Source organism: Anomaloglossus baeobatrachus, chromosome 3, assembly GCF_048569485.1.
Source record: "Anomaloglossus baeobatrachus isolate aAnoBae1 chromosome 3, aAnoBae1.hap1, whole genome shotgun sequence".
Lineage (NCBI taxonomy): Eukaryota > Metazoa > Chordata > Amphibia > Anura > Aromobatidae > Anomaloglossus > Anomaloglossus baeobatrachus.
In genome coordinates, this window is record NC_134355.1 from 673413079 (window position 1) to 673435701 (window position 22623).

The following is a 22623-nucleotide window of genomic DNA, read 5'->3' on the forward strand; positions in this document are numbered from 1 at the left end:
TGAAGACCGAGGAGATCTCCAAACAACACCATGAAGACCGAGGAGATCTCCAAACATCACCATGAAGACCGAGGAGATCTCCAAACATCACCATGAAGACCGAGGAGATCTCCAAACATCACCATGAAGACCGAGGAGATCTCCAAACATCACCATGAAGACCGAGGAGATCTCCAAACAACACCATGAAGACCGAGGAGATCTCCAAACAACACCATGAAGACCGAGGAGATCTCCAAACGACACCATGAAGGCCGAGGAGATCTCCAAACAACACCATGAAGACCGAGGAGGTGTCCAAACGACGCCGCGAAGGCCGAGGAGGTGTCCAAACGACGCCGCGAAGGCCGAGGAGGTGTCCAAACGACGCCGCGAAGGCCGAGGAGGTGTCCAAACGACGCCGCGAAGGCCGAGGAGGTGTCCAAACGACGCCGCGAAGGCCGAGGAGGTGTCCAAACGACGCCGCGAAGGCCGAGGAGGTGTCCAAACGACGCCGCGAAGGCCGAGGAGGTGTCCAAACGACGCCGAGGAGGTGTCCAAACGACGCCGCGAAGGCCGAGGAGGTGTCCAAACGACGCCGCGAAGGCCGAGGAGGTGTCCAAACGACGCCGCGAAGGCCGAGGAGGTGTCCAAACGACGCCGCGAAGGCCGAGGAGGTGTCCAAACGACGCCGCGAAGGCCGAGGAGGTGTCCAAACGACGCCGCGAAGGCCGAGGAGGTGTCCAAACGACGCCGCGAAGGCCGAGGAGGTGTCCAAACGACGCCGCGAAGGCCGAGGAGGTGTCCAAGCGACGCCGCGAAGGCCGAGGAGGTGTCCAAGCGACGCCGCGAAGGCCGAGGAGGTGTCCAAGCGACGCCGCGAAGGCCGAGGAGGTGTCCAAGCGACGCCGCGAAGGCCGAGGAGGTGTCCAAGCGACGCCGCGAAGGCCGAGGTGTCCAAGCGACGCCGCGAAGGCCGAGGAGGTGTCCAAGCGACGCCGCGAAGGCCGAGGAGGTGTCCAAACGACGCCGGGAAGGCCGAGGAGGTGTCCAAACAAGTCAGAGACAAAGTAACAGTTGTTGGCAATATGACAATCACACCTGAAACCAAATAAAAAGGAGAGAAGTTGACTCAGTCTTTGCATTGTGTGTCTGTGTGTGTGTCACACTTGGCATGGTGAACAGAAAAAGAAGAGAACTTTCTCAGGACTTGAGAACCAAAATTGTTGAAAAATATCAACAATCTCAAGGTTACAAGTCCTTCTCCAGAGATCTTGATGTTTCTTTGTCTACAATGTGCAACAAAATTAAGATGCTTACAACCCATGACACTGTAGCTAATCTCCCTGGATGTGGACGGCAGAGGAAAATTGATCAAAATTTGCAACACAAGATATTCTGGATAGTGAATAAGCCCCAATCAAATTCAAGCTGTCCTGCAGGCTCAGGGTGCATCATTGTCAGTGCGAATTATCCATCCACATCTGAATGCAATGAAACGCTATGGAGGAGACCCAGGAGGACCCCACTGCTGACACAGACATACGCCTGTATGATATGATGGAATAAAGTACAAAATTTTTCCAGAAGATTTGGAGTGCCGGTCCTTTATATTAGTTATACTGTGGATGTCTTCCTTGGACACGTGCACCTTGGATTGTGTGCCGCCTGGAACTTTTGTTTCTACAGACATAAAAAAAGGTAGAATGCAGTTTGCCAAAATGTACGTGAGTAACCAAAATCCTTCTGGGAAAGTGTCTTTTAGACAAATAAGGCCAAGATAGAGCTTCTAGGTTAAACACCTCATTCTACTGTTTACTGAAAACTGAATGAGGCTACAAAGAAAAGAACACAATACCTACAGTCACACGTGGTGGAGGTCAGAGATGTTCTGGGGTTGTTTTGCTGCCTCTGGCACTGGGGGCCTTGACTGTGTACTAGTAATCATGAAATCTGAAGATTACCAAAGGATTCTCGGTGGCAATGTAGTTCCCAGTGTCAGAAAGCTGGAGATGCATCCTAGTTCAGGGGTCCTTCAGCAGGACAATGACCCCAAACACTTCAAGGAGTCTTAAAAATAGATGGAAACAAAGCCCTGGAGAGTCCTGAAGTGTCAGCGATGAGTCTGGAAATAAAAGTGTGTAATTGTAATAACTTTCAGGCAGGGCTGTGGAGTCGGAGTCGGAGTCGTGGAGTCGGAGTCGGAGCTCATTTTGGTGGAGTCGGAGTCGGAGTCGGAGTCGGTATAAAATGCACCGACTCCGACTCCTAAAATATATAATAAATTGGGGACAGGAGTGCAATGCAGAATGTGCTGAATATTTTACTAAATAATAACATTTAGTATAATGCTTATATTTAAGTGAAACATTTATTGTAGTACAATGTGAACATCAGACATTTAATTGTTTTTATGATACAATAATCAAGATATTTGGACAGAACATAAAATATTTATTGGAATACAACTTTAGAACACAAAAAACTAATAAATTGTAAATATGTAATATATATATATATATATATATATATATATATATATATATATATATATATATATATATATATATATATATATATATACACACAGTGTATATACACACACAAGATATATATGTAATCTACTGTATATTACATAGTGTATTACATATTTACAATTTATTACAGTTTTTTGTGTTTTAAAGTTGTATTCCAATAAATATATTTTATGTTCTATCCAAATATCTTGATTATTGTATCATAAAAATTATTAAATGTCTGATGTTCACATACACATATTCATGTACTACAATAAATTTTTCACCTAACTATAAGCAATATATGTAGGAGTCGGAGTCGGAGTCGGAGTCGGAGTCGGAGTCGGAGCCGGAGTCGGAGTCGGTGCAAGAGAATTTGAGGAGTCGGAGTCGGAGTCGGAGTCGAAGGTTTGGCTTACCGACTCCACAGCCCTGCTTTCAGGGAGAAATACTTCATTTTCTGGAACAATTTCATGGGGGCCAACACTTAATATATAAAGATATATTTTATATTTTCTCTCCTGAATAATTTACCTGTAATGAAACTTGAAGAGGAAAAAAATAATTTATCTGAAGCAGTTATTAAAAAGTGAAATGTAAAAAGTAATAAAAAAACTAAAAAAATTCCATATTTTTATAATATAATTTATATTTTTTTTCTTTAGCATCTTCTGATAATGAGAACAAGAAGTCCTTTAGTTTGGAAGAAAAGTCTAAGTCCTCCAAGAAGAGAGTGCACTACATGAAATTTGCCAAAGGTGAGTGTGGCGGGGGTTCGCCTGGTGCCGGGGGGCGAGGGGCGTGGGCTTTGTACCTCTGTCTGGTCTCTTACAGCCTCTTTAATATGTTATGGCATTGTATAACAAGGTATTTCATCATGTTTTCTATTGGTCACATTGCTCTCCTATTGTCAGGCGGTGATGTAATACCGGTGTTAGGAGGCAGGGGGCGCTCTCCTGGTGTCAGGCGGTGATGTGATACCGGTGTTAGGAGGCAGGGGGCGCCCTCCTGGTGTCAGGCGGGGATGTAATACTGGTGTTAGGAGGCAGGGGGCGCCCTCCTGGTGTCAGGCGGGGATGTAATACTGGTGTTAGGAGGCAGGGGGCGCTCTCCTGGTGTCAGGCAGTGATATAATACCGGTGTTAGGAGGCAGGGGGCGCTCTCCTGGTGTCAGGCGGTGATATAATACCGGTGTTAGGAGGCAGGGGGCGCTCTCCTGGTGTCAGGCGGTGATGTGATACCGGTGTTAGGAGGCAGGGGGCGCTCTCCTGGTGTCAGGCGGTGATGTAATACTTGTGTTCGGAGGCAGGGGGCGCTCTCCTGGTGTCAGGCGGGGATGTAATGCTGGTGTTAGGAGGCAGGGGGCGCCCTCCTGGTGTCAGGCGGGGATGTAATACCGGTGTTAGGAGGCAGGGGGCGCTCTCCTGGTGTCAGGCGGGGATGTAATTCCGGTGTTAGGAGGCAGGGGGCGCTCTCCTGGTGTCAGGCGGTGATATAATACCGGTGTTAGGAGGCAGGGGGCGCCCTTCTGGTGTCAGGCGGTGATGTGATACCGGTGTTAGGAGGCAGGGGGCGCTCTCCTGGTGTCAGGCGGTGATGTGATACCGGTGTTAGGAGGCAGGGGGCGCTCTCCTGGTGTCAGGCAGTGATATAATACCGGTGTTAGGAGGCAGGGGGCGCTCTCCTGGTGTCAGGCGGGGATGTAATACTGGTGTTAGGAGGCAGGGGGCGCTCTCCTGGTGTCAGGCGGGGATGTAATACTGGTGTTAGGAGGCAGGGGGCGCTCTCCTGGTGTCAGGCGGGGATGTAATACTGGTGTTAGGAGGCAGGGGGCGCTCTCCTGGTGTCAGGCGGGGATGTAATACCGGTGTTAGGAGGCAGGGGGCGCTCTCCTGGTGTCAGGCGGTGATGTAATACCGGTGTTCGGAAGCAGGGGGCGCTCTCCTGGTGTCAGGCGGTGATGTAATACTGGTGTTAGGAGGCAGGGGGCGCTCTCCTGGTGTCAGGCGGTGATGTGATACCGGTGTTAGGAGGCAGGGGGCGCTCTCCTGGTGTCAGGCGGTGATGTAATACTGGTGTTAGGAGGCAGGGGGCGCCCTCCTGGTGTCAGGCGGTGATGTAATACTGGTGTTAGGAGGCAGGGGGCGCTCTCCTGGTGTCAGGCGGTGATGTAATACTGGTGTTAGGAGGCAGGGGGCGCTCTCCTGGTGTCAGGCTCACTGTAGTGACTGTAACTTGCTGTCAGTGCTTTACCCCTCTGGCACATTAAGGATTTGGAGGTCGGGGTAGGGTGGGGGGGGGTGAAGGGTGAGCGCAGTTACACCCCCACCCCCTTTCTAATATCATTCCATTAAGATGTGCATCGGGAGAGGCGGCGGGGTGTAATTATGGGGGGCGGATAATTACGCAGCTCCAGTGTGTTTGGCCCGGGGTCCTCCTGACAAGTGCTGTAAACACACAGCAATGATGCACTTATCCCCCGGTAATTATAGCTCGCACTGAAAAGGCTGCTGCGTGCCGAGACCACTGACTGACAGCTCATGTGCAAGACCGGCCTAACAATATACCGTATACACCGGGGACTAATATACCGTATCACATCTGTGCCGTATACACCGGGGACTAATATACCATATCACGTCTGTGCCGTATATACCGAGGACTAATATACCGTATCACATCTGTGCCATATATACCGGGGACTAATATACCGTATCACATCTGTGCCGTATATACCAAGGACTAATATACCGTATCACATCTGTGCTGTATATACCGGGGACTAATATACCGTATCACATCTGTGCCGTATATACCGAGGACTAATATACCGTATCACATCTGTGCCGTATACACCGGGGACTAATATACCGTATCACATCTGTGCCGTATATACCGAGGACTAATATACCGTATCACATCTGTGCCGTATACACCGGGGACTAATATACCGTATCACATCTGTGCCGTATACACCGGGGACTAATATACCGTATCACATCTGTGCCGTATACACCGGGGACTAATATACCGTATCACATCTGTGCCGTATACACCGGGGACTAATATACCGTATCACATCTGTGCCGTATACACCGGGGACTAATATACCGTATCACATCTGTGCCGTATATACCGGGGACTAATATACCGTATCACATCTGTGCCGTATATACCAGGGACTAATATACCGTGTCACATCTGTGCCTTATATATCAGGGACTAATATACTATGTCACATCTGTACCGTACATATTGGGGATTAATATACTGTCATCTGTATCACGTCTGTCGTATACACCCGGGGCTAATATACCGTATTCACATCTGTACCGTAATGTACTAATGCTTTAATGTTTTGTTGACAGTGTCATGGAGGCCGGCTAGCTGTGTAGATAGTCGACTTTGCTGCTCTTTACAGAGATCTGAGCGGAGAAGTCATATCATTGTGGCAGCAGCAGTGCTCAGATCTCCGTAATTACACAGCTCAGCAGTCAGTATCACACATGATGGGATTAGATACATCCCTCTCTAGTAATTACTGTGATCTGAGAGGAGTCGTCATGTCATTGTGGCAGCAGCAGCGCTCAGATCTCCGTAATTACACAGCTCAGCAGTCAGTATCACACATGATGGGATTAGATACACCCCTCTCTAGTAATTACTGTGATCTGAGAGGAGTCGTCATGTCATTGTGGCAGCAGCAGCGCTCAGATCTCCGTAATTACACAGCTCAGCAGTCAGTATCACACATGATGGGATTAGATACACCCCTCTCTAGTAATTACTGTGATCTGAGAGGAGTCGTCATGTCATTGTGGCAGCAGCAGCGCTCAGATCTCCGTAATTACACAGCTCAGCAGTCAGTATCACACATGATGGGATTAGATACACCCCTCTCTAGTAATTACTGTGATCTGAGAGGAGTCGTCATGTCATTGTGGCAGCAGCAGCGCTCAGATCTCCGTAATTACACAGCTCAGCAGTCAGTATCACACATGATGGGATTAGATACACCCCTCTCTAGTAATTACTGTGATCTGAGAGGAGTCGTCATGTCATTGTGGCAGCAGCAGCGCTCAGATCTCCGTAATTACACAGCTCAGCAGTCAGTATCACACATGATGGGATTAGATACATCCCTCTCTAGTAATTACTGTGATCTGAGAGGAGTCGTCATGTCATTGTGACGCTCAGATCACAGTAATAAGTGGTGATTGATCAGATCCAGGGCACCAGCTTTATCCAGCGGTGAGAACACGTCACTGCCGCAGTGCTTTTGTGGGGTCCCAAAGTGTCGAATAAAGAGGTAATGAGCATGTGCGACTAGTGAAGCAGCAATGGTCGCACATGCTCACTGCTGATCCATCTACGTAGAGGATTTCGGGATGCTCCGTTGTGGCCGCAGCTGTCGGACCCTTAGTGATCATACATAATCGCCTGTTCTGTGGATAAGTGGTATATTGTGGCACAAGGCTGGATGTACTGTGTATATGACCCCATATTCGGGGTGGGGTCACCCCTCACTGCACATAGCTCACATTCCTGCTGCCCCGGTGCAGCCACACGGGGATGTGGAGGTGCCGGCCTCAGGTGAGAGGTGACACCCGGGCGGGGACCCTGTGTTGGTACAAATGCTGTGCCTCGGTGATCAATGTTCCCAGCCGGGTCCTCCGCCCTTCTGCACTGGTTGCTTAACAGCAGCAAGAAAACCGGTCTGTCGCCCGGTGGCTGCTGGTGACCTCGTGGGTCAGGAGTTCAGCCTTGTGTAATAATGGGACGTTCGTGTATATAGGATGTGTGTGTGCAGCGCCCCGGGCCGCTCTCCGGTATAGCTCCAATACCAGGGTACGGGGGTCCGAGGGCACAATATCTCATCCTGGGCGCATTCTCCAGGAGCCTCCTTCACTTCCTACTAGTCACCTTTTGGATTTTCGTGTGAAATTTCTGCCTTCGGGTGTTTAGGAATGAATTCTGGAAATAATTATATAGTCTTAGACCCCGAGTCGCGCAGATCTGTCTGGCTAATAGGTGGGTGGATGCGGTGATGCCGAGAGGAGATTTGATTGGCATGTCAGGATTTGGGGATTAGGGGGGATAGTCTGCGGTTCACTTTTATGTCAGGTTTTCTTAAAGGAACAGGTCCTGTGTGTGCCTAATTTCGTAGGTTATCAAGGGAGCAGGGCTGGATCCTGATGTGGGGTACATGTTTTAGTCTACAAAACCCTCTTGCCAGGTAGTCACTCTGGGATCGTGGCGGGCAGTCGCTTCGGGGTTTCGTGCCGGGCAGTCGCTCCGGGGTTTCGTGCCGGGCAGTCGCGCCGGGGTCTCGTGCCCGGCAGTCGCGCCGGGGTCTCGTGCCGGGCAGTCGCGCCGGTCCCTCGATCTGGGCAGTCGCGCCGGTCCCTCGATCTGGGCAGTCGCGCCGGGCCCTCGATCTGGGCAGTCGCGCCGGACCCTCGATCTGGGCAGTCGCGCCGGGCCCTCGATCTGGGCAGTCGCGCCGGGCCCTCGATCTGGGCAGTCGCGCCGGGCCCTCGATCCGGGTCTTCGCTCCAGGGCACCGCTCCGCGGTCGATCCGGGCTACCGTGTCGGGCCGCCTCTTCGGGGTCGATCCGGGCCGCTGCTCCGGGGTCAAACCTGGCCGTCGATCCGGGGTGCCTCTCCGGGGTCGTGCTGGGCCATCATTCCGGACTGTCGTGCCGGGCCGTTGATCAGGGCCGTCGCTCCAGGCCACCGCTCCATGGTCGATCCAGGCTGCCGTGTTGGGCCGCCGCTCCGGGGTGGATCCTGGCCGCCACTCCGGGGTCGTGCTGGGCTCTCGATCTGGGCCCTTGGGCTGGGCCCTCGATCCGGGCCGCCACGCCTGGGTCGTGCCGGGGACGGGAACTACAGACGGCGTAGAAAAAGCAGTTTTTTGGGATGTGTGTTTTTTTTTTTTTTTTGTTTTTTTTTTTTTTTTATTGCAGCTGAAAGTGTCTCCTCTTTAAAAAAAAAAAAAAAATTAAGCAGAGAGCTAGAATTCTGTATAGCATTGCAGCAAGATTACCGCTTATTTATTTATTTTAATGGCGGCTTTAGTAACGACCACTGCTGCACCGAGGTCTCGCCAGTGACCAAGTAAGTGGTCACCGCACAGTTTCCATATGATGTGGACAGCGGAGAGCATAAATCAATGTGTAGGGATCTCTCTGTAATATCTCATCCATTAATGCGGGAATTCTACATATTATATATTTTATTGTTACCGGCCTCGTGTTGTTTTTTGCCCCCTCCTGCAATATCGGAGCACTCCTGTGAGTGGAATGTGTGTCTCTCGTACGTGAGTCCTGGGACGGACGCTTGTTTGTGTTACGAGTCTCCAGTTCCTTCCCGACCCCTGAATCAGGACTGTGATGAGGAAGTCCATATAGGGGGGGGGAGAAAGATTTCTTTTTGATGTCGACTTGAGAAAATTTCAAACAAAATTGGAATTTCATCCCTAGAAAAGCCATTTATCTTCCACTTCCTCGCACTCGGGGCCCCTTAGGGAGAAGGAACGCACTGACCTCTGTATAGCTTTCTTATTATTTTTATATATAATATATATATAAAAAAAATACACCCTTTTATCTGCTCTAATAAGACGGCCATGTCTACATCTTTACATTTTACGGGTTCCTCAGGAATTCCCTACTTGGACCATTAGCACTCTCTCGGGGTAGACGGTTGGCAGGGGTCTGTTTCCCTGTCGCAACGCCGGAGGTGAAATCAACTATTACACAGTGTCCATTGAATTCAATGGCTTCCGCTCTAGTCATTGACAGATTCTGAATAATCGATTTCCAATACTTACCTTTTAAAGGATGTAGTAGTATTGGTGTATATGAAAAGGGGGTTTCTAAACTGGACAGACCAGACCTTATCTCCTGAACATGACATTGAAGTCTCGTCAATTAGAGCCTCGGCTACTATGAGTGAGGTTATTAATGGTCGTCTGAGAAATGTCCTGCTGCACTGAATGCACTTGGGTAGAAAATCATCAAGATCCACTTCTGGCAGCCCCCTTTGCTTACTAATTACATCCCAGATGTGCTCGATAAGGGACAAGTCTGGAGACACTGCAGTCATGAGAGCATGCATGAGTAATACGCAGCCTGGAGTTGTAATGATGAATAACAGCTCCTGGTGTCATGGGGGTGTACAGATGGATCAGGGGTTCCTAGGCTGACCCTAAGAGTGGTGATTCTGTGCTGTCCCTTATCTTGAGGGTAGACTTGATGGTAGTCAGGCTCGAGCCTCCAACATGGCCCTGTGTCCTGTCCAAGCCCTGATACTACTTCTCCCCCCACATCCAGGGAGCGGGCCAGAAACTCAGTAACCAACACCCCACAAATACGGACAAACTAGGGTAAAAGAAAACCCATGCAAACATAAAGGAGGGACATTATGTGAACTTTGAAGTAACGCAAAAGGGGTAAGAAGTAACTACACGACTGGAGGATTCGCACACCAGTGAAGCCAGAACCAGCTGACGCCTACGGCAGGCTGTGCAATTAGAGAATCCCAGGCAGTTTGTCGGACTCTGCAGTGTGAACAGGGTCCGATGACACCCAGCGAGTGTAACGCAGAACACCGCACAACACCTGGGACACTTTAGAGAAATGACAAACCACTGGTTCCACCACCAAGTCAGTGTAATGCCGAGCCGTTAGTGTCCCTGGAATGAGGACTAGAGGGGACCGGCTACTGTACATTATGCCAACCCACACCATAATCCTGGAAGTAGGACTGGTGTGATGTTTCCTTGTGAAGAAGGCCTTTTCTTTAACCACATGCCACCTCTCTCAAGGCTTTCACGATGAAGAGCAAAACTGCAATGTAGGCTAGAGTGAAGGTCTGTCCTCTTCATCGATGACTGACGAGTTTGCTTTGGAGACAATATGGGCAATCTTTTGGCTAGCGTTGTGTCCAAGAGAACAAGGACATACCTCAATTCCAGCCTCCTTTGCCATTTTGCTCAGCACCATGATGGCATTCCAGAGTGGTGGTGGTAAGTCAAGGCCTTCACGAGGGAACCAGTTACACCGGTTTCGGATTATAGTCGAATAATGTACAGTAGCCAGACCCCTTTCCAAGCATAATGATGAGTAGTAAATATACAAGCATTATGTAAAACCTTGCAAATCGGTATACGTGGAGTAGAAGGAAAAAGGTTAACGATGCGATAACAACTCGGGAGAATATCTTCATGATGTTATTATTCAATGCGTTTCGAAGTCAATAGAACTCCTTCTTCAGGAATCAAAATCACTGATCTACCCCCAGATCTCCAGTAATCGGGAAGTTATCACCTATCCTATTCAGTCTCCACTCTTCCAAACTAACAGCTGCGGATTGTTCTGAGCAATGGGAGGTTTCAACAGGGAGGAGGGACTTTGAGAAATCTGTAAATAGGCAAGGTCGGCAACAAGGGTAGGGTTATCCCTTTTAGTATCCGGATTATATAGCCATTCTGGTATGATTTTCAAAGTTGAGCAACTCTTTTAACAATCTATGCCGTTTTTGATTTCTGAAATCTGTTGATAAGAGGCAAGTGTGTGGTTGTCGTACTGATTAGACTGAATAGCGAGCCTCGTTTCGAGCAGATCATCTGACCTGTCATTACAGTGATATTTATGTGGGTCGTTAAAGAAGTAATTAGGAGAACAGATGTTGTTCAGTCTGAAGCTGTTCTTCCTTAAATGCAAACCTGTCGCTGAAATTAGAAAACAAAAAAGCAACAACAACAAATCATGTGCGCAAAATAAATTCATGTGCATAAATAGGACCCGTTATGTTTCGAGGTTGGAGCTTCATGGATCGGGCACATCTTATCAGTGTCAAAGCCCTCGGTCCAGATGAGCGGGTGCAGCACGGAAAGAAGATGTTGATGCAGCAAAGAAGGCTGTTAGGAATCGCAGAGGATCCAGCGGCCAGACAACTTGGAAGTGTAAAGTAGAAGACTGAGAGGAAGTCGAAGGCTCTGCTATGGAAGACTGAAGAAGCAGAGTAAAGATATCCGCTAAGCAGAGAAGAAAATACAATATGGATAGTTGTAAATTTTAGAGCTTCAATGAAGATGTAGCAGAGACCAGCGAAGATGCAGAGTTGGATATGTCAGGAGATTCAATGAAGATGTAGCCAAGCCCCGCGAAGTTGGATAGGTCATTAGATTTAATGAAGATGTATCAGAACCAAGAACATTTGTAGAGTTGGATATGTCAGGAGATTCAATGAACATGTAGCAGAGCCCAGCGAAGATGCAGAGTTGGATATGCGTAAAGATTCAATGAAGATAGCAGAGAAGATGCATAGTTGGATACGACAGGAGATTCAATAAAGATGTAGCAGAACCCAGTATGGATGTAGAGTTGGATATGTCATGAGATTCAATGAAGATGTAGAGCTCAGCGAAGTTGGATAGGTCATCAGAATCAATGAAGATGTAGCAGAGCCCAGTGAAGATGCAGAGTTGGATATGACAGGAGATTCAATGAAGATGTAGTAGAACCCACTGCGGATGTACAGTTGGATAGGTCAGGAGCTTCAATGAAGAAGTAGTAGAGCGCAGTTGCAGAGTTGGATATGTCAGCACATTCAATGAAAATGTAACAGACCCCAGTGAAGATGCAGAATTGGAGACTCACGGAAGTTGTCAGGGGCAGCAATAGAAATCCTAGTAGTGGCTACACAACATCTAGCCTAAATGTGTAACCCCAGCTTATCATGGTAACCCGACTCGCACAGCATTAGAGCCCACTGCCAGACTTAGGACAGGTAACCCAGACGAGTAGTGATGGGCGCATCCACAGATATCCAGGATTGCTGGGTCCAACTGGATAGAAAGAAACAAACAAACTGGTTCAGGCCCAGAACTTATCCAGGATATCTACATGGACGTCGATCCCCATATAAGTCTATGGGGTCCCAAATCAGGCACTTTAAAATGGTAGTGGAAGGGATAGGGGGATTGGAGCAGGCGCGTTATGCTTACTAGTCTCCTGTGCAGCTATGCTACTTTGGGGCCCCTCATGCATATTCACTGCTTCCCCTGCCCACCGGCAATCCCGGCATCTGATTGGTTGCAGTCAGACCGCGCGCCCCACCCTGTGTGACAGCGTGTCTGACTGCAACCAGTCACAGATGCTGTGTGACTCCTTATTGTGGTGTAAAAATAAATAAAAAAAAAAAAAATTGGGGTAGGGACCCCCATATTATTATATCCATATTATTATATCTAGCACAGATAAAGCCCACAACTACAGGCTGCAGCGCCCTGCCATGTGTTTATCTTGCCTGTGTATTAAAATAAGAGGAACCGCATGCGGCTTTTTTCTTTTTAATTATTTAAATTGTTAAAAGAAATAAGTTTAAAAAGATGATGTTCAGTCCCCCAATTTTGATACCTAGTCATTATAAAGCCAACAGCTGGGGGCTGGTATTCACAGGCTTGGGAGGCCCATGGTTATTTGACCCCACAGCCTAAAAATAGCAGCCTGCAGCCGCCCAGAGTTGCCGTCCAATCCGGAATTGTCGCATCCATTAGATGTGACAATCCCGTCACGTTACCCGGCTCATCCCGATTGCCTTGGTGTGGTGACAATAAAGGTAATAAGGGGTTACCTTAAGCTTCGACTGACCTCAGGTGACCTCATTTAAACTGACCTCAGATGACCTCATTAAACTCCCTGACCTCACCTCAGGTAAGGTCAATGAGATCACAGACCTGCATCTAGCAGAAAACCGCAGTGTTTTGTTTTGTTGTTTTTTTTTGCCAAGAGATGCAGATTTAGTGCTGAAATTTATACACCATATACCTGCACCAAATCTTCTCCTGACAAAAAAATCGCATCAAAACCGCATCGTAGCTGCAGGCTGCTATCTGTAGGCTGGGGGGCCCAATAACTCTGGGCCTCCCCAGCCTGAGAATACCAGCCCCGAGCTGTTGACTTTATCATGGCTGGGTATCACAATTTGGGGGGGACCAAATGCCATTTTTTTTATTGAAATCATTTATTTTAAATAATTGGAAAAGCCACATGTGGTCCCTCCTATTTTGATGCACAGCCAATATAAGCACACGGCTGGGGGCTGCAGCCTGTAGCCATATGCTTCATCTATGCTGGGTATCATAATATGGGGGACCCTACGCGATTTTTTTTTTTATTTATTTTTACACCATGATAGGAACACACACAGCATCTGAGATTGTTTGCAGTCACACAGGGTGAGTGTGCTGTCTGACTGCAACTAACCAGGAATGCCGTGTCTGCCGGTGGGTGGGGGAAGCAGTGCATATGCATGAGGCTAATGAGCAGCCCTGGAAGTAGTGTTACAGCCACACTGAGACTAGTATTTATAATGTGCCTGCTGTATCCCTATTTGTTTTTTTTCTTTTTTCTTTTCTTTTTTTTTAATCATCTGGATGGCCGGAGGCGAATAGTTATCCAGAGTTTACTGAGAACTTCGAGCACGGGATCGGTGCACAGGTACTAGGTTACCCGTGCAGATCCGGACGGGTTCTCCCATCACTACTTCTGACCTATTGTTGAGACAGCAGATGTAACTGGTGATGCTTCATAACTTGAGACTCCATTAAGCACACCCTTCATCCTTTTCGATAGCTAGCTCCACTCAGATTTTTAGGATGAGAGGGTTTGTTACAGTCCCATTGTTTTCAATGGGTTATGAGAATCTTTTACATGTGGCTGAGTGCATTTTAGGGCATACGTTATTGTGTGCACGTAACCCAAACTTGCCAGCTACATAATAGGGTGTCTCGTGATGGCAAACTCTTTCTATATGTCCTCCTCTTGATTTTCCCCCTATAAGAATGGAAAGCCACTTCAGTTGCCCGTCTGACAGATGCAAACCATGCACTTGGTGGCTCTCATATGAATGGCCATCACATAACACTACCCTGTAAAGACCACCACATGGGAGAAGCACGGCAGACTATGGCTTCCATCACAACCATTGTTGGGTATGGTCAGAGTGGACCTATGACTATCAGTCATGTCTTTTGTGTCTCGAAGAAATATGCTGATTATCACCAATGAGTCTTGGGATTCCTTAAGGACTGGAAAACGATTCAATGGATCAAAGCAAAATTTATTCTAGTATTCAAAGTCGAAGACTACATGTGATCGAATATGCTACGAGTAGCAAGTGGAGGTGCATCATGAGCCAATACACATCTGTAAGTGCGGTATTATGGATGCCAAGTACAGTCGTGCACAAGAGTGTCCTAGAACCAAAAATGGATTACCTGAGGGCTGTATCATTTAAGTTACTTGAAATGATAAGTAGTTTATTAAAAATTAACATAACCAAAATGAGGAATCTGGCCTCAAACCTGTTACGTCACCACCGGAGTCCGCTCCAGCGACTTCTGCTCCGATCGCCAGGCGATGCCGTGTTCCTGCCGTGGATGCTGCTGGTGGTGGGAGAGGAGTCGATGCCAGCGGCACCAGTGGGCGCAGGCTCCAATCATCCACTGGGCTGGGTTATCTTGGGATCTGCAGTACCGCTGGCTGACTGTGGGTGGCGTGTTTCTTCCAGCTGAAGTTGCCAGCGTTCAGCTACAGACAATGGGAAGACACCACACCCTTCTTAGTTCCCCTCCTGTCTGCTGACCTCTGCCAGAGATAGTTCTGATTTCCTGGCTCCTGATCCGCCCTATTCTGTTTTGTGATTCCTGTGTGCTGACTTCTGCGTGTTTTCTGACTACCCTTCTGCCTGCTGTTTTTGTACCTCGCTGCCTGATCCGGATTTGACCTCTGCTACTGTGAGGCAAATCCCGGGATATGAAGATGAATTATGACTCCAGTCATAATCGCTCATCACTCCCTGGCAGTGCCCCCCCCCCTTCTTGTCCTCAGATGTCCAGCATCTGTGAAGCACACACCTCCATGGCCATGTCCTGTGATATGGAAATGAGATGATGTGGGGACAATGGACACAGGATGACTCCCTGCCGTGACCCTGTAGTGGGGGCTGCTAGCTAGTTAGCAAGGCTCTGGAAGTAGCCAGACAGAACGACTCCAGTAAAAAAATGGTTCATATCTCGCAAGCCATATTTCCGATAAATATGGCAACCATAAAAATGGTGTCTCCGCATGTGGACGATGCCGGCACCCCCTTTTTATGGGAGCAGGACATTGGGAAATGCCCCAGGCGTGATATCAGCCAATGGGGAACTGGCAGACAGGTCATGAGTCCCCTCGTTCTGTGGCTAAATTCATAACTGTCACAATGAGAGCGTTGGCGTCCGCCTACGACGCTCCCAGGCAAAGTTATGGCCCATATTCCATGTTGGGATATTGTCCATAACTCAAGCCAGGGGTGGAGCAGTGCTCCCTGTGAGGTCACTAAGGTAGGAGGGGACCTGGATCTGCCCAGGTTGATAACCCTACTTCGGCCATTTTCCAGTGTACTTTCGCTGGGGGCACGTGTAGGAAACATCTGTGGGAGTTCCTGGAAACCTGGGTACAGCGCCCCCCTGTGGCCAGACGCAACAAGGTAACTGCTGGAACTGTGTATGCCTGTTTGTAACCCATGCTTTGATTGTAACTGTACTCTGACATATGTATATTCTGTAGATTCCCTATTGTATATATTGTAGTTTCTAGTGTGCTTTAGGCTGATTAAATTATATAATTAATCTTGGGCTGTTCTGTTATCTCGATCTTGAATCCCACGTCTGTGTGTTCGGCTAATAGTTACCGTGAAGCGGTTGGTGGCAGCGAGTTTGGGCCAAGGATTATTGTGGGGAGGCCAGTGAGATTCGGGGAGATTTTATATATTCCGCCCGCGGAGGTCGGGGGAATATATACCCTACTCTCACCGGGGACCCTTCAATAATCGGCATAAGTAGTATAGCGGCCTCCTTGCTTATTGTCGGGCAATTCCATAATTGGCCTGACTATAAGAGGGGCGCTAGAGAGCGCATCACGTGCTCTGTCTGTCGGTCGGGAGGTATAAAGGAGGGGTGACCCCACTTGTTACCCCCCGATTGTGACGTACTGGTAGCCAGCGCGGGGGATTTCTGAGTGACCCCCCCGGTGGTTTGTGACATATTGGTGGCATAGCGGTGGGATCGAGATAATAGTGTGTGTGAGTGTGAGACCCATACTCCCAGACACTAAAGACTGCCTGCAGCAGCTGTGGCTGCTGGGGTCTTCAGACTAGCTCAACACTAGAGTGTCAGAGTGCAGATACTGTAAGGTGTGTGGAGGCATCAGGTGTCAGTTCTGTGTCAGTGACCAAAAGTCTGCAAGAATGGCTGATGGCACCAGGAGCAGAGCTATGCAACTGGCCAATGCTAAGGCAGGAGCCGAAGAGAGGGAGGACGGTGCTGTGGACAGCAATGAGGAGGTTGCCCACGAGTCCTCCAGGAGCTCGACGCCAGAAAACCGTTCTGCCGAGGACATTGCGCAACCTGGCACTGCTGGACAAGATGAGGAGCAGCTCACCCAAGGTTCCTCAACGAGCCAGATGCCAGCCCTCCGCTCTGAAAGGGACAGTGAATCGCCTAACTCTGCAGCGTGCCGCAGATCACCACGTGCCATTCCACCGAGCCTGGGAGGCTCGGATAGCCTTCTTCAAATGGCTATGGCCCTTCTCCAGGCTGGAGACCAGAAGGGCTACAAGGAACTCCTGGCAGAGCGCAGGGCAGAGCGGCACGCAGAGCGTGAGGCTGCGGAGCGAGAGCGGCAGGCAGCGCGTGAAGAGCGAGAGCGAGAGCGACAGGCAGACCGTGACTACCAGCTGCAGCTAGCTCAGCTCCGGCCCTCATCAGCCACACGTGACCTTCGAGACACCAAACTTCCAAAGGTCCGTGTTGAGGACTTCCCAGTGCTGGAGAAGGATGGAGACTTGGACTCTTTCTTGACTGCTTTTGAACGGACTTGCTTGCAGCACCATCTGGACAAGGACCAGTGGGCCAAATACCTGACCCCCCGTTTAAGGGGTAAGGCCCTGGATGTCCTTGGGGACTTGCCTGCTGAGGCAGATCAGGGCTACGACACCATCAAGCGGGCCCTGATCCAACAGTACAACCTCACTCCAGAGTCCTACCGCAAGAAGTTCCGGAGCCTACAGAAGGGACCAAAGGACTCCTGGGCTGACCACCGGCGGGCACTTGCCCGAGCTGCCGACCACTGGACCCAAGGCCTGCAGCTTTCCACCGGACCGGAGATCCTGGACTTGTTCATCACGGAGCAACTCTTGTGGAACTGCCCTGAGGATCTCCGCCAGTTCATCCGAGACCAGAAGCCAAAGGGGTCCACGGCTACAGCTGCCCTTGCCGATGACTACACCAACAACCGGGCCCCTGAGGCCAGGAGAGCGGCCACCAGCAGCACCTGGAGAGGGGGTAAGATGAATTCTGCGACTGCCCCACCTGCCCCTAGACTGCAGGGGGTGTCCCCCTCAACTCCCCTCTCCAGGCCCGTGGCGGAACCAAGACGGTGCCACCAGTGCAACCTACCTGGACACTTCAAGGCCATGTGCCCTCAGCGTCCCAAGGCCCCGGCTCCGTCCCCGTCCCAAGGGCCGCCCAAGGTGTATTGTGTGGGTGGGGGTGGTGGTAGGTCCCTGGACAGCTTCCAACCTGTCACCGTCGGCCGGTCTGTGACCATAGGACTGCGAGACAGCGCCTCGGAGGTGACTCTGGTGCGGCCTGAGATGGTGTCCCCCCAAGACTTGATCCCTGGAAAAACCCTCGCTGTCTCCGGGATTGGAGGCACTGACCCGGCGCTGCCTGTTGCTGACATTTATGTGGACTGGGGCGCAGGGCGAGGGGTGAGGGAGGTGGGGGTAACTGATCGGATCCCTGCAAACGTGCTACTTGGGACAGATTTGGGGCAGATAACCTCCCAGTTTGGGCCCCAACCAAGGGCTGAACCTTCAGCCAGTACTGACATGCCTCCGGACAATGTTAATGTGTTATCTATGAATGATGTAAGGGAGGAGGGAGTGAACTCTGATATTTCTGCTTGCACAGACACCATAGACACACACACAGCTGCAGCTGTGACAGGGGAGGGGGTCAGAGAAAGGTGTGACAATGCCTCTACAAGTAACCAGCCTGTGAGCTGGGATCTGTTGCCCTCCGCAGGGATAAGCAGAGAGCAGGGTGCTGCAGGGGGAGGACCAGTGTGTGGGGTGGGGGCTACCACAGCAAATGTGGGGTCCCCAGAGATTTCACAGCGGGGTTCTGTTGCTGCAGGAGGGGAACAGGCAGGTGAGATTGGGGCCGGTCCAGGAGCGGAAGTGCTCCCAGGTAAGATCTCGGTGCATGGTTCCCCCACAACCGGGGTGTCAGGAAGCCAGGTAGGTCTGCCTGAACCGGCGACTTGGTCAGGAACGGAGGAGGAGCAGGCACGACCCACGGTCGCAGCGGCTGTGGCCGCTGTCACCCGCAGTGGGAGTGCTGGAAGCCAAGGGGCCTCCCGGAGGTCCGATAGCTCTTCCCCTTCTGACCAAGTGGCAGCCGAGTCAGGTGGAGGCCAGGACACAGGTCCCGGGGTACTGACTGAAGATGTGACAGTCTCGTCGATTCTGGCCACATCTAGTCAGGGGTTTCAGGCAGCGTTAGAAGCTGACGACAGCCTGAAAGCTCTTAAGGAGCAGGCGGCACAGCCTCCCTCGGACTCGGACCCGGAGCGAGTGGTCTGGGACCAAGGACGGCTGTACCGGGCCACGGTCCAGCAGGGTTCACCGGAGGCGTGGCCCAGGGACCGACAGTTGGTGGTACCCTATCCGTTCCGGACGGAGTTGTTGCGGATCGCACATGAGATTCCGATGGCCGGACACCTAGGGATCGCTAAGACCAAGGCCAGGTTAAACCAGCATTTCTACTGGCCAAAAATGGGGGCCGATGTGGCTGCCTACTGCCGTTCGTGTGAAACCTGTCAGAGAGTGGGGAAGGCGGGGCCACGCCCCAAAGCCCCACTAGTATCTCTGCCAATCATCGAGGAGCCTTTCAGGAGGGTGGCTGTGGATCTGGTCGGCCCGCTGGCCATCCCCAGCAGCTCCGGGAAACGCTTCATACTGACGGTAGTGGACTATGCCACCCGGTACCCAGAAGCAGTGGCCTTGTCGTCCATTCGGGCTGACCAGGTGGCCACCGCATTGCTGGAGATTTTCTCCCGAGTGGGTTTTCCCCAGGAAATGCTCACTGACCGGGGGACCCAATTCATGTCCCAGCTGATGGAGGCCCTCTGTAAGCAAGTCCAGGTGCGACATCTGGTGGCCAGCCCGTACCATCCACAGACTAATGGCCTGTGCGAGCGGTTTAATGGCACCTTAAAGCAGATGCTTAAGATGTTGGTCGACTCCCATGGGCGTGACTGGGAGCGGTATCTCCCACACCTGTTATTTGCTTACCGGGAGGTTCCACAGGCCTCAACAGGATTCTCACCGTTTGAGCTCCTGTACGGGCGACGTGTGCGGGGCCCCCTGGCTCTGGTGAAAGAGGCTTGGGAAGGGGATTTGGCCACCCCTGGAGTGTCGGTTATCGAGTATGTCATGCGCTTCCGGGACAAAATGCAGGCCTTGACGCAACTGGTACACGACAATATGGCTCAAGCCCAGGCCGATCAGAAGCGTTGGTACGACCAGAACGCTTGTGAGAGGACCTACCAAGTGGGTCAAAAGGTGTGGGTACTGGTCCCCGTACCACAGGACAAGCTTCAGGCAGCCTGGGAAGGCCCATACCTCGTGTACCAGCAGCTCAACCCTGTAACGTACCTGGTCACCCTGGACCCTGCCCGTGGAAGGCGGAAGCCCTTCCATGTGAACATGATGAAGGCACATCATGAGCGGGAGGCATGTGCGCTCCCCGTGTGCAACCTGCCCGAGGAGGGAGAAGCGGAAACCCTCTTGGATATGCTAGCCCAGGTTAGGGCAGGCGGATCCATTGAGGATGTGGAGGTTGGCCACCAGCTCTTGGAGGACCAACGGTCCCAGCTGTGGGCCACCCTACACCCCTTCCGGGGGTTGTTTACCAACCAGCCCGGAAGGACTGACTTGGCTGTCCATCACGTGGACACTGGGGATCATCCCCCGATCCGGCGTTCAGCATATCGGGTCTCCCTGGAGGTGCAGCAACACATGCGCCAGGAGATTGACGAGATGCTGAAGCTGGGGGTGATCCAGGCATCCAACAGCGCTTGGGCCTCGCCTGTAGTCCTCGTCCCTAAGAAGGACCGAACCACTCGGTTCTGCGTGGACTACAGGGGGCTCAATGCTGTCACGGTCGCCGATGCGTACCCAATGCCACGCATCGATGACCTGCTCGATCAGTTGGCCGGGGCTCAGTACCTGACCATCATGGATCTGAGCCGGGGATATTGGCAGATCCCCCTGACTCGCAAGGCCAGGGAACGCTCTGCCTTTATTACCCCATTTGGACTGTACGAGTCCACGGTGATGCCATTCGGGATGAGGAATGCCCCTGCCACTTTCCAGCGGATGGTCAACACCCTGCTCAAGGGACTTGAAGGGTACGCGGCCGCGTACCTGGATGACATTGCCGTCTTCAGTCCCACCTGGGAGGACCACCTAGAGCATCTAGCACAGGTGCTCAGGCGGATCCACCGGGCAGGTTTGACCATCAAGCCGGGAAAGTGTCAGCTGGCCATGAGCGAGGTCCAGTACCTCGGTCACCGGGTAGGTGGGAGAACACTGAAGCCCGAGCCTGAGAAAGTGGAAGCCATCGCATCCTGGCCCACCCCCAGGACCAAGAAGCAGGTGATGTCCTTCTTGGGGACCGCTGGGTACTATAGGAGGTTTGTTCCATGCTATAGTAGCCTGGCAAAGCCCTTGACGGACCTCACCAAGAAGAAGCTGCCCTCTGCAGTCGATTGGACAATGGACTGCGAGACAGCCTTCCGGGCCCTAAAGGACGCCCTGTCCAGCCCGCCCGTGCTACAGGCAGCCGACTTCACGCGGCCGTTTGTAGTACAGACCGACGCCAGTGACTTCGGCCTCGGTGCGGTGCTCAGCCAGGTGGACTCTGCGAGCCAAGAGCACCCAGTCTTGTACCTGAGCAGGAAGCTGTTACCAAGGGAAGTTGCCTATTCCACGATGGAGAAGGAGTGCCTGGCCATAGTGTGGGCCCTGCAGCGTCTGCAACCCTATCTATACGGGCGCCACTTCATCGTGGAGACGGACCACAATCCCCTCAGCTGGTTGCACACCGTCTCTGGGACGAATGGGCGATTGTTGCGATGGAGCCTTGCGCTCCAGCAATACAACTTCACCATTCGCCACAAAAGGGGCCGTGACCACGGTAACGCAGACGGGCTGTCCCGACAAGGAGAGGTCGCGGACGGGCGCACGGGGGAACACCGGAGTGTGCTGCCCCCTAGCGCCCTCAAAAGGGGGGAGGTGTGAGGCAAATCCCGGGATATGAAGATGAATTATGACTCCAGTCATAATCGCTCATCACTCCCTGGCAGTGCCCCCCCCCCCTTCTTGTCCTCAGATGTCCAGCATCTGTGAAGCACACACCTCCATGGCCATGTCCTGTGATATGGAAATGAGATGATGTGGGGACAATGGACACAGGATGACTCCCTGCCGTGACCCTGTAGTGGGGGCTGCTAGCTAGTTAGCAAGGCTCTGGAAGTAGCCAGACAGAACGACTCCAGTAAAAAAATGGTTCATATCTCGCAAGCCATATTTCCGATAAATATGGCAACCATAAAAATGGTGTCTCCGCATGTGGACGATGCCGGCACCCCCTTTTTATGGGAGCAGGACATTGGGAAATGCCCCAGGCGTGATATCAGCCAATGGGGAACTGGCAGACAGGTCATGAGTCCCCTCGTTCTGTGGCTAAATTCATAACTGTCACAATGAGAGCGTTGGCGTCCGCCTACGACGCTCCCAGGCAAAGTTATGGCCCATATTCCATGTTGGGATATTGTCCATAACTCAAGCCAGGGGTGGAGCAGTGCTCCCTGTGAGGTCACTAAGGTAGGAGGGGACCTGGATCTGCCCAGGTTGATAACCCTACTTCGGCCATTTTCCAGTGTACTTTCGCTGGGGGCACGTGTAGGAAACATCTGTGGGAGTTCCTGGAAACCTGGGTACAGC

The 22623-nt window shown here is 51.3% G+C and overlaps 1 protein-coding gene across 1 annotated transcript in view; it reads left to right on the forward strand.

The window, feature by feature from the left end:
- The window catches only part of PINX1 (PIN2 (TERF1) interacting telomerase inhibitor 1), a 154995-nt gene that overhangs the window by 15001 nt on the left and 117371 nt on the right, over positions 1-22623 (forward strand). Inside the window, exon 5 of the mRNA XM_075338836.1 lies at positions 3161-3253. Coding sequence (XP_075194951.1) covers positions 3161-3253 — 93 coding nt within the window. The remainder of the gene's footprint in view (positions 1-3160; positions 3254-22623) is intronic.